Source organism: Mustela erminea, chromosome 13 (assembly GCF_009829155.1).
Source record: "Mustela erminea isolate mMusErm1 chromosome 13, mMusErm1.Pri, whole genome shotgun sequence".
Lineage (NCBI taxonomy): Eukaryota > Metazoa > Chordata > Mammalia > Carnivora > Mustelidae > Mustela > Mustela erminea.
In genome coordinates, this window is record NC_045626.1 from 79426823 (window position 1) to 79440016 (window position 13194).

Here is a 13194-nt window from a genome sequence, read left to right on the forward strand (position 1 = left end):
CACCACTCCTGAAATTAAATTCAGAATTTGTGGATTAGACAATAAATCTCAAAAATGACCTAAAACAGAACACAGATAAAAAATGTGACTGAGGGATTAAGAGATGCAAATGATAGAAGGGGACGGTGCACCGTGTATCCAAAAGAAGTTCTAGAGGAAGAAACAGTACAGGGCAAGGAGGCAATATCCAAATAGTTAAGGGCTGGTATTTCTCTAGAATTCATGAGAGGCATGCATACTCACACTCCAGAGCACTTATCAGAACGAGAATTTCATATTAAGCGTATCCTACCGAAGCGAGGAACACCAGAAACAGCGTTCGCAGCACGGTTCACTAGCTCTGGCACGACGGCCGCCCCGGCGCCATCTCTGAGGGAGGCAGAGCGGGGCAGGCTGGCAGTCCCTAAGCCACTGCGCCACGTGAGGCGCTCCGGCCTGGTGGTGTGACAGGTGTGGGGGTGAAGAATCAATGTGTGTGTGCTGTGTGTGAGCTGTGTGCGTACAGACACCCTCCCGAGAACGCGGACAGGCAGTCGTGGCTGAGGAGGACCAGGCTGCTCAGGAAGAGAAGTGCCCAGAAGCCTGGCTTCTCTGTTGTACTTTTGAATTCAATTCTGAATGTGTGGGTTGCCTGTTCAAGTAAAGTTGAAAAATTTTAAGATTTTGGGGGTGCCTGGGTGGCTCAGTCAGTTAAGCATCCAACTTGGTTTCAGCTCAGGGATCGAGCCCTGCACTGGGCTCCGAGCACTGGGTGTGGAGCCTGCTTAAGGTTCTCTCTCTCCTTCCCCTGCCCCTCGATGCCCCTCTCTCTTTTAAAAAAAAAAAAAAAAAAAGGGAAAAGAAAACTCTTAAGTAAGACTCTGGAAGGACACACTTGAATTGGTAACAGCAGTTACCCTGGGGAAGAGTGGCAGTAGCAGAGTGAAGGGGATAAAGGCGCCCTTTCCTTTTAAGCGGAGACACTGCCATGTTGTTTCAGAAACAGGAACTCATTCATGATCGGGGAGGGGGGGCACCCTGAGGTCTCCAGAGGTACCAGCCACGCTCTGTTTCTAAAGCTGGGGGGTGGATGCACAGGCCTTCTGTGACTAAACTGTACACACAGCTTACGTACACTCCTAGATGTATGCTTTCTTTCAAACAAAACTGGATTTGAGAAATATGTAGTCCTAGAACACGGAGGAGAGATCCACTGGTTCTTCTGGGCCAGCGCACAGAACCATCTAGGCCACGCTGTGCGCGGACGAGCTCTGACTCTGGCAGTGCAATCCTCCTTCCCCAGGGAGGGGTCGGGGGTTACAGATGCAGGGAGAGCAGGCAACAGGCTTGGAAAAACAGGTCTCCCTCCCGGCATTTAGAGCCACTGGAGGCACTGTGCGAAGGGGAAGTGAGGAAAGGTATAAATGCTGGGAAAGGAGCGCCGCCCATAGGCTACAGATGCACTGCTCACTGGGGCAACTTGGAAAGGCTGGGTGCGGGGAGGAGGAAGATTCTGGCCCAAGTACTTTTCAGCACATACTTGGTTAATAAGGGCCTCTTTTGCTGTGGTGATTTTCATAAAGAGCCCCTCTGTTGAATATTTATACTCCATAATTTACAGTTTGGCTGTTAGGGAGACAAAGGCAAACACAAATTTGGTCCAGAAGTTCAAAGTTTGCCATCTGTTTTCCTATTGTATTGAGATACCAGCATGGATGGCTCCAAACAAAATAAACAAATACACCAAAAGATACGGCATTTGTGTATTTTACATCACTAAGGAAAACAAAACCCGGCCAAAAGAGACTTGAACTTCTACCCCAGGAAAAAAGGAAGAGCATTTATAGGACATCTCCTTAGAGAGGCATCACTCTGCTTTCTCGTCAACAGACAGAAATGGCACACCCCGCGGTGTGTGAAGTCCGCACGAGCCATTCAAATCCACATTAAGAAACCGGTGTCTGCCTCGAGCGTCTGACAGAGCGCCACCAACCTGAACCACATCCCTTGGCCAAGTGTGCAACCTCAGCACTCCAATCAGAGACTCAGTGCTGGGAAACAGGTAGCACGACAAATGGGCACAAAATCCTGCCAAGACAACGGATTCCAGGGCCAGAAAGAAGCCAACGGTAGATATTGTGAATTCCTATCTAGCAAGTATTTCATCAACTTTGCCCGTTGAAGAGAAAAATAATTGGTCCGAGAGCTGTAATTGTATTATGTTTAATATTCATGGTTGGGTCTGGAGGGCTGTTCCAACACTCCCTCTCTCCAGCCCCTCTCTAATGAAAATCACACCATAGGAGTCGGCGCTAGCCCGCCAATTAAAATAAAAGACACCAGAACCTTCCAAAGACTCCAGCAGAGGAGCATCCATCTGATGGGCAGGAAAACGTGCTGGAACTGAGAGGGAGGCACGCTCTGGTTGGTCCTGTGCTAAGAGCTTTGAATAACTTATTATAACACTTGCAGATGGAGCAAACACAACATTTACGCCCCACTCACTCTCTCTCTGACAGCAGGCAGCAGCACACCCCCACTCCGTACTTGTCGGGGCCAGAAGGAAGCTCGGAGACTCTTTAACTGGGGGGTCACCACTCAGGGCTCGCCTCCCATTGGTTTGGATTAAATAGTCCCAAATGATAATAAGGCAAACTGTATTTGATGGCAAAGATAAAGCCTATTTAGGCTCTGGCTCGGCAGTTTCATTTAGAAGGACCTGACCTAAAGCTGTATTTCTATCCGGAAAATAGAGCGAACAAATAAGAAAACATTAACATGGAGGCTTCTTTTTTAAGAGACCAAATTAATCAAGGTTTTGGTGTTTTGTTTTGTTTTTTCCAAGAAATCAATGCATGATTCTGTTTTGTCCTGCTGAACCTGGGCTATTAGAGAATCTTAAATATAACCTTATATGCCAAAATCAATAAGCTTTATCTCTGTAGCACTGGCGGTGGCCTCTGGTAAGGATTCACTGTAAACAGCAACTAGAAGAACATCGTTTTTTAAGGGGAATGACCCAGTTTAATTATCCAACTCCAGGCTCTGCTCCGAGCTCTGCATTTTAAAGCTGTATCTCAGGTTTGGAGTTCTCTCTATATTGCCCGTAAGAGTAGGAGGGCCCTCGGACTGATCACTCATCCTTTCTGGCTGTTTGCTCAGTGCGGCCAGCAATGGATGGCCTTGAAGAGCTCTGTGAACATCTTGTGATCCCCAGCAGAAAAGCCCATGAAGCCATCTGTGGGCAATAATGGTGATGTACATCCCCCCCACCCCCACCAATAAGGTACAGGATCCCAAATTGGAAACATGGAAATACTTAGCTTACCTTTAATATCCTTTTAGATTTTAAATTTTAATCAGATGACTATACCTAGAATAACAGCCCTATTTTACGGTTAATTGATTTTCAACAATGGTGCTGAACAGTTCAACAGGGCAAAGAATACTTTTCAACAGATAGTGTGGACAGCCAGGCAAAAGAATGAGGTTGGGTTCCCATCTCACAACATACACAGAAATCAAGTGTAACTGCACCCAGACCTCAGGGGAACTGTGAAAACTAGAAAAATCTTGGAAGAAAACTTAAAAGAGTAAATCTTCGTGACCCTGGGCTAGAAATGGCCTCTTCAGTGTGATACCAGCAGCACTAGTGACAGAACAAAACGGATAAACTCAACTTCATTGAAATTTAAAACTTCTGGGCTTCAAAAGACACCACCAAGACAATGAAGGGACAAACCACCAACTGGGGGGAAGAGCTTACAAATCCCATCTGAGAAAGGACTGGTATCTGGAATCTATTAAAGACTCTGACAACTCAATAAATAAAAAAGACAAGTAGTCCAGCGAAGAAAACAGGCCAATGATCTGAACAGACACTTATTCGATGAGGCCAAAAAGCACATGAAAGAAAGTTCAACACCACATTAGCCACCAGGAGAACGAAAATCAAATCCAGGATGAGCTGCCACTTCACACCCCTTATGCTATAATCAGAGACAAGGGCAAGGCTGGGCGAGGACCCGCGAGGACCCGCGAGGACATGGAGAAATGAGAACCGTCGCCCAGTGTCGGTGGGAGAGTCACATGGCGCAGCCACTTTTGGAAAGAGTCTAGAGTTCCTGAAAAGGTTCAACATTGAGTTACCATGTAAGCCAACAATTCCACTCCTCGGTATATAGCCAAGAAAACGAAAAACCTATGTCTACACAGAAATTTGTACTTGAATGATACAGCAGTATTCACAATAGTCAGAAAGTGGAAACAACCCAAGTGTTTATTAAGTGACGAGCGAATGATGGGGTATATTCACACGACGGCGTGCTATTTGGCCACAGAAGGAATGAAGAAGTGATTCAGGCTGCAACACAGGTTCATCTTGGAAACATCGTGCAAGCGGAAGAAGCCAGTCACAAGGGTCACATTTTATAGGATTCCATTTATATGAAACGTCCAAAACAGATTCGGAAAGACAGAAAATAGAAGAGTGGCTGCCTAGAGCTAGAGGAGCTGGAGGGACTGGGGAGTGGCTGCTGGTGGGTACAGGTTTCTTTTTGGGGTGATGGCGGCATAACCTTGTGAACGTTATATAACTCAGCCTTGTGAATTGTACAATTTTAAAACGGCAAATTGTAGGCATGTGAATTTATCTCAAAAAAAGGTGCTAAAAATTTAAAACTCATCTTGAGATTCCAGGGCAAGAAAGGCAGTGAGCATTGTTGGTAGAGTGACTGTTGCCTTGGCAACCCGCTCCCATCTTGACATAGGCCCTTACCACCAAGTCCTATTGAGATTCTCCCTGCAGAGCAGTGACGAACTGCTTTGTTCCAGGATGTTCCAGGATGAGATCCGCTGCCCCCTCGACCCCTCCCGTTTTCATGGTGGGGAATGAGCAGGTCACCGATGAGGAGACTGAGAACAGACAGGATGGAAAGGGGCCTCAGTTAACACAGCCCCCGACTGCCAACTATTCATTTATTTAAATCATTGAGGAGAAAGTGGGGGTTCTGCTTCTGGCCAAGAGGCATGAAGCCCGTTACTGCCTGTCTCCTGCTGACCACAACCAAATCCTCTGGACAAAACACAAAGCAAACACCTGAGGACACTGGAGAGTCAACTCCGGATGGTGGGCTGTGGAGGAAGGGGCCACATGGGGAAAGGTTTCCCATTTTCTCCCTCTTCTCTCTCAGCCACGCCCCAAGTATGAGCTCCAAGAGTTGTGTGGTAGTGCAGGAGCTCGAGCTCCGAAAGAAAGGCCACCTTTCTGAGGAACCGAGGCAAAGGGCCCTTGCAGTCCCAAGACTGTGTGTGTTGGGGAAGGGATGTCTTTGTGGGGATTTCCCCCCCTCTTTGTTCTATAGCCTTGTTACCACAGAGCTGCACGGTGGTAGTGAAGCAGGCAGGGAAAACCGAGAGAAACACTTTCTTCTGGTCAGAGGCCCAAAGAGCCCCTGAACGCTGGAAAGTATAGGGATGAAGAGAGGAACACACTGACAGAGAGCCTGCTACTGTTTGTACAAGCCCGCACACAAATCTCCGGCTCCTCTCTGAGCTGTGCAGGACAGCTCCAACGCGGCATATAGCAACGGCTCCGAGATTTCATCTAAGATTTAAAACACTGTCACGGCACCTGGGTGGCTCAGTGGGTTAAAGCCTCTGCCTTCGGCTCATGTCATGGTCCCAGGGTCCTGGGATCGAGCCCCGCACTGGGCTCTCTGCTCAGCAGGTAGCCTGCTCCCCCCACCCTTCTCTCTGCCTACTTGTGATCTCTGTCAAATAAATAAATAAAATCTTTAAAAAACCCAACAACACTGTGATCTCCAGAGGACCGGAATAGACAGTTTTTCTGAAGACACAGAGATGGCCAACAGACACCTGAAAAGATGCTCAACATCACTTATCAGGGAAATGCAAATCAAAACCACAATGAGTTATAACTTCATGCCAGTCAGAACGGCTAGTATCTAAAAGAAATAAGCACTGGCGAAAATGTGGAGAAAAGGGGACCCTGTGCACTGTTAGTGGGGAAGGAAACTGGTGCAGCCACTGTGGAAACCAGTATGGTGGTTCCTCAAAAAATTAAAAAATTCCACTTCTGGGCATTTACCCAAAGAAAACAAAAACGTTAATTCGAAAAGATACATGCACTCCTGTGTTCACTGTGGCATTATTTATAAGAGTAAGATATGGAAGCAATTCAGGTGTTCATGGATGGATGGACAGATGAAGACGATCTGGTATGTATTCACAACGGAATATTCTCAGCCATAAAAAGTGAAATCTTTCCACTTACAACATGGATGGACCTAGAAGGTATTATACTGAGAGAAAGAAGTCAAAGAGAAAAAGACAAATACCATATGATTTCACAGATGTGGAATCTAAAAAACAAAACGAGAAAAAACAAAAAAACAGAAACGGACAGTAAATACAGAGAACCAACTGGTAGTTGCCAGAGGAAGTGGGTGGGTGGAAGGATGAGCAACACTGTGAAGGAGACTAAGAGAGTACAAAATCCCAGGTATAAAATAGTAAGTTGCCAAGATGAAAAGTACAGCCTAGAGAATACAGTCAAGACTGTACGGTAAGAGATGCTAACGACACTTGTCCTGGTGATGACGGACAGACGGCTGAAATCACTGGACTAACAGAACACTGCATGTCAGCTGTACTTTAGTTAACAAACAAAAAACCACATACAAAAAACCAATAGCATCTCAGACTGACCCCTGGGTAACGTGTGTGGGACAGAGCCAAGAGAAGCATTAACAAAACCTTTGAAAATGGAGCTAACACTGGAGTTACCACCCACAGAAGACAGAACATGCAGTCTGAACCTAACCAGGGTCACTGCCTTTTTACAACAACAACAAAAATCCTTTTCTTTTTCTTTTATTTTAGAGTAGGCTCCACACTGCATGGAGCCCAACATGGGGCTTGAACACACAACGCTGAGATCAAGAGTCCGACACTTCGCCAGTTGAGCCACCCCCAAGTGCCCCCTAACACAAAAACCTTAACATTCTCCAGAGGATTATACAACACGATCCAAAGTGGACACAACATGACATTTCAAATGGCCAGGATACAATCCAAAAGTACTTGACATACATCCCCACCCCCGACACCACAGAAACAACCAAAAAAACACCAAAAAATCCCCAGGAAAATGCGACCCACTCTTAAGGGAAAAAACAACCCAGATTTGGGGAATCACCAATGACTTTAAGAGCAGCTATTGTAACTATATTCCAGAAGGTAAAGGTAAAATGGTAAGAAACAATGAAGTTCTGAACAGAGAAACAGACATACATGCAAATTTGGAACCCAAAAAACCGGAAATAAAAAATTAGCACTGGGTAGGCTCAGGAGGAGAAGGATATGACAGAGGAAAGAGTCAGTGGACCTGAAATTAAGTGGGAGAGTTATTATACACTCTGAAGGACAGGAAGTTCAGGGAAGAAAATGAACAGAGAGCATCAGTGGCCTGTGTGTGGGATAACATCAGAAGTCTGACATCCCGGAGTCCCAAAAGGAGAAGAGAAAGGGATTAGTGCAGAAAACAACATCTGAAGAAATAATGGCCACAAACTTCTCAAATTTCGTAGAAGACATAAATGTAGAGATTTCAATGCTCAGTGAACCCCAAACAGAGGTTAAACTGAAACAACAACAAACTGGCCTATTTCCTTCAGTCTCTCTCTTGGTGACCTACTGAGGCTTCTTGTAAATGTTATCATTCCTAAGCCAGTAATTCATGTTGCCTTCATTGAGCAAATGCATCCTTTCATTTCATTGAAAACACCGTTATTTCATGTAGCATCTAAAAATGCTGCCAATTAATTTTAAGATTTCCTTATAAAGGATACGTCCTGACTGCACAGCTGTGAACATATAAAAAGGGCATCTTAGAATAAATACAAAACTTCGTGTTGAGCCCTGACTGAGCGCTGGACACCGTGGTGAGGAGAACAGACACGAGCCCACTCCTGACGTTACTCCTCGCTCTTCTTGGTTTAGCAGGAAAGGACAAAATGTGTGTTCAGAAGAAGTCAATAATCTATGATGTTAAAACTCTTGTGCAGAGCCATACTCCTCCCTCTCCCTGCTTTATAGCCCTTTTCTCCCAGGAAGGGAGAAGCACAATCCAATCATAACCATTTCCACCCTAATCATTCTCTTCATCTTTATCAGATTTTTTTTTCTGGAAAGGGTGAGATGCTAGGTGAGCTGTTCTTTCCCTTTAAATTTTAGCCACTCCACTCCCCCCCCCAAATGCCTTAAAAAATTCTACCCATTGTTTGCTAATTTCCTTACATTCATGAAGATTACTTTTGTCTTAACCTGGGACAGTTTTATGTATCTTTAGAGTCCACTTCATTTTCAAGTTATTGATAGAGTACTAGGCACAGTAGAAATTAAGTTTAAATAAAAATTTAAAAAGGAAGTTCCAGGTTTTTAAAATTGCAGCGGCCGTTAACTGACAACCAAGTACATTGTTCTCTTCATAGTTGGACCCCTTGCTCCCACTTTTGAGATAAAACATAAGCTATAAGAGCCTCTGTGTGCGTCTCTAACGAGATCCAACTCCTAGCTAGTAAGCCTTTGCTGAAAACACATGCACACCCCATTCCTGCTACTAGATTGATTCCTGACTCTTTCCTTTTTCCAGAGGTATAATATTTTAACCCCTGTATTTCCAAATTCATTTTGCTTATGCTACTCTTCTGATTCATAAGGAACGACCTCTGCGGCGGCGGGCCCCTGACATGCCAGCAGCGGCCCACCAGCTGGCACATCTAGGACTGCCCTGATGAAACGCCTCTCTGAACACCCCCTTCTCAACTCCAAGCCACTAGTCTGCTCTTTACATCCACAGAGACCGAGGATGAAAAAACAAAACAAAACCAAAAATCCACACCATAACACTGGTTTCCTAATGAAACAGACTTCACATGGTCAGATCTGCACTTGAACATGACCAGAGAGCCGCTCTCCATAGGGCCTTTAGCTCCTCTTCTGGCAGCCCTGCTCCAGAGGACAAGGTCAGCTTTACAGAGTTTGCAGGTCTGCTAATGGACCGGATGCCGTTCGGCTGACAAGGGTTGGGACAGTCTGGCTTTAACTGTCCCCGTCCAGCCGACTGGGCTAAGTAATGCAGGCAGCAGAGACCTCTTCTCTGGAACAGCACTGGAACACCACGGCGGCTTCCTGGGAGCCTAGCTATAGTCGAACACCTAAATGCTCATGCCGTAAGCAAACTCTGAGGGATGACCTACAATCCTAAACCCTTCCATTTGGATGCCCCCAAGAGGCCTCTGCATTCGCTGTCCTGGAAAGAGAGTAGTAGCAGCTCGATCCCTGGGGGAGATCCTATCAGATAAGCGTGGAGCCTTTGTGCGGCTCAGTCTGCAAACCACAACATAGAAGTAAACTGCAAACTGATTTCATTTGCTGTGCCACATGTGGGGCCACTTACCAAGCCTGATTTGTTTTTTGCTTTTTTAGAGAAAAACTGTACATACAATGAGGAGTTCAATTCTTGAGCTCAGAAATTATCAGCCATTTTAGGAAGCCTTGAGAACCAATTTTCTTTCCACAGAGCACACTCACATTATTTCTTCTCTAAGGGAAGGGGGTAGCAGAGGGGTGAAGGTCAGGAGTTGAAAATATTATTTGACACAATAATTATTTTTGCAAGCTGCTGCACTGGTGCGGCAGAGGTCTGAGACTTGGCACAAAGGAGTGCCCGCCTTGCGATCTGATCCCCCCACCGAGCAGCCCACCACCTGCAGCCCGGGGCCGGGCCCGGGGGAGGGGGCGCCGGCAGACCCTGGCCTCCAGCCATGCTACCTCTCTTCAGGGCACTGGATCAGACATGGCAGATAACCAGCCAAAAAAAAAGACAAGGAAAAGAAAAGACAAGGGAGAGAAGGGACGGGGAGGGAAAAAGACCTAAAATTTGGACTCAGAGGGTCTTTTCAAATACTTTAATCCTTTCGTGCTGGTGGTTCCTGGAGCGTCCGTTACTGGCACTGGACCCTGTAGCAGGAAAATCCGACTCCCCAAGCCAAAGCGTTAAAGAGAAGACTGCTAATCAGCTAAATAGAAACTGGAATCTGTTCCCATCAAGTCCCTTTTCCCCCCCATCACCAGAGGGACACCATAGTGTTCTGAAATACACTCTTGACATCATTTGGCAGGCAATCCTATTCTGCTGAACATGATTCAGCCCTTAGGTTATTGTTTTTAATATTAGAAAGTGAGCTTTTAAATGCCAGACAAATTTTGCAGCAGGGGGACAAAAGATATTCCAAGTGGTCTCACTGGACCTTCTACCAACTGTGTCCACCAAATGGCTTAAAAGACCACCTTCCCATGGCGTTTCAGAAACGAGGCAGAGAGCTAGCTCTGTCCAACTATTACCTAATGCAAGACTTTGTTCTCCAAGTTCACAGAGACGGTATTTAAGGCTCAGGCTGAACTGAGGCGGCAAGGCTGTGGATGAGAACGCAGCCGTGCAAGCAGCAGAGGAAATGAGCGAGCACGGGGGAGGCGAGGGGCAAAGACCCGGCAGAAAGCCACCGCGGCTGCAAAACATGGCTCTTCACTCACACCTACCTCCTGTCCATGTTGCCGCTGACCATGAGGTTGGGAGGGCTGTCTCTGAGGTTGACGCAAGTGAAATCACCAAGCGCGTTGCCCAGCTTTGAGAGGCACCGTTCTGCTTCCAGGCTGTACACCAGGATCTGGGAAGGAAGGAAGATACGTGGGTGTGCAGCTGCTTACAGCAGAACCCCATCCAACACTTCTTATCCTAGACCATCACCCAGCTCCCCTTAACGGACATGTACTGCTGCATAATTTCCTGACCTTTTCCAGCACAGGGATATGGCTCTTAGAATGACAAAAGTAAATGCAAAAGAAAATAAAAGAACAGCCAAAGAGTTCCCAGGCCAAGGTACAAAAATCATAGGACACAAAGCAAAACACCAAATGGGGACGTTAGGTATCCCAATTTCCTAACCCAGAAAGAGCAGCATGGAAACTAAGAGTCAGTGACAACATCAGATTGGGAAGCTGCCTTCTGATTTTCTGATGTTCACAGATGTGCCAGCCTGTGTTATCTCATTTTCCCCATCTCTGTATTGCTATCCCAGAAGGAGAAAGAAAGAATGGTACTATTTCCAGGAGGATGGATAGTTAATCACTACATGACAGATGATTTCTTTAGACTAAACTACAAACCAAAACACAAAGTCTTATTCCCGAACATTAAAACAAGTTTCTTAAGTGAGGTATAACTGACATTCCCAAACATCTCTCTCTCCAGCCACTCTCCCCTTGCTAATTTTAGGAGGTTCTCTTCTATAGGGTGTCTCTAGACTACGTATTCATTATGATCGAACAGTTCTGTGCTTTCTCTCCAGCAAAAAGAAAAAAAAGGTGGTTCATGAGGAATCTTTCTAAAGATTATTTAAGTCTTTTACTAAAAAAAAAAATTCAATTAATTAACATTAAATGCTTGCTATGGGGGTGCACGTGTGGCTCAGTTGGTTGAATGTCTGCCTTCAGCTCAGGTCATGATCTCAGGGTCCAGTGAGCAAGCCAGGTATCAGGCCCTATGCTCAGCAGGGAGTCTGCTTCTCCCTCTCCCTCTGCCTCTGTGATCACTCTCACTTCTCTCAAATAAATGAATAAAAATAACATAAAATAACATAAAATAATAAAAATAACATTAAAAAGCCCTAGATGCTTGCTATGGATTAGTCATTGTTGTAAATACTTAAGATACTGCCCATGTGTGCCCCCAAATTCACAGTTCAAAAGCCACCTCATTCTCATTCTCTCTCTCTCTGACACAAACACATACACTTCCGGGCACGTATTCTTTTCTGTTGATCATGCGGTTAAAATGACTGAACTCAAAACTATTAATGTTAATATTTTGTAGAGATTCTCCTCCTTTTGCACACACATGGAGATGGCACGCTCTCTTTTTCTTTTCAACCTTACATTTATCAATTTATCAGGATATTCTTCTTTCAGTATTGAGAGGCTGATGATCTCTACCTTGAAAACCATGATCTCCTTATCAACACACATTTCTAACAAGTGAATCTTTGGAAATGCTTCACAGTTAAAACAAGATTATCACCTTAATTAATATTGCCAGCAGCTCCTGAAAGGAAGAGAGACTATTTCAAATTTGAAAATGCCTTCCTAATCTATTAAGACTATAGAGAACAAGCTAAATTTTATTTGTTTTCATGCAGTGGAAAATAACTTTGAAAAAACTCCAAGAATTCTATACAGTTCTTTTTTTTTTTTTTTTTTTTTTTTTTTAAAGATTTCATTTATTTATTTGAGAGATTGAGAATGAGAGAGAGAGCATGAGAGAGGGGAGGGCCAGAGGGAGAAGCAGACTCCCTGCTGAGCAGGGAGCCTGATGTGGGACTCGATCCCGGGACTCCAGGATCATGACCTGAGCCAAAGGCAGTTGCTTAACCAACTGAGCCACCCAGGCGCCCGAATTCTATACAGTTCTAATAATTCTGAAAGTAATTCAATAATTCTAAAATATAAAAAAAAAGTTATTCTTCCAAGTAAGTACAAAGAAATAATCAAATCTTCTATCTATAGCAAATAACCTAAAAGCTGCATAAGATCAGTTCTAGGAGGGAGAAAAAAATTAACAGCAATCTTATGGTTTCTCACATAGGCTAATGTAAATAGAGCTCTTGGTAGAGTTCTTGGACTCAATTTCTTTTTGTTTTCAACTTCCATAGAAGGAAGGTAGGCCTCTGATGTGCAAACGTCTTGGGCTTAATTGTAAGAATAAAAATCTGGTATTGAGTCCCTCTTTACTTTTTCTCATTCCTTTTTGACAAGGAGGGTCCTCTCGAAGTGACACAGGGAAATCTGATCCCTCTCCAGAAAGACTGCAAATTCATCATAAAGGCATCAAAGTTCGTAGTCAAGAGTCAAGTATTTTCTGAAATGTTTAATAATTCAATGAATCAGAATATCCAAAGAGTACCTTTACCATTAGGGTTAGTTAAAGACCACAGAGATTAGAAAACACATTACCCATCTCAGAGGCGGTTCTTTCCATGTTAAAAGTCCCTTAACGACCTTTACCATTTCTCCCTCCCTCCCTCCCGCACTCTCTCTCTTTTAATAAGGTTGAGCAAATGGGACTTCATTTTATCT

General features: G+C 44.7%; 1 protein-coding gene across 1 annotated transcript in view; it reads right to left on the minus strand.

Annotated features, from left to right (window-relative positions):
* FBXW8 (F-box and WD repeat domain containing 8) overlaps positions 1-13194 on the minus strand; it is a 125794-nt gene that overhangs the window by 8876 nt on the left and 103724 nt on the right. The window contains exon 8 of the mRNA XM_032309357.1: positions 10603-10730. Coding sequence (XP_032165248.1) covers positions 10603-10730 — 128 coding nt within the window. The remainder of the gene's footprint in view (positions 1-10602; positions 10731-13194) is intronic.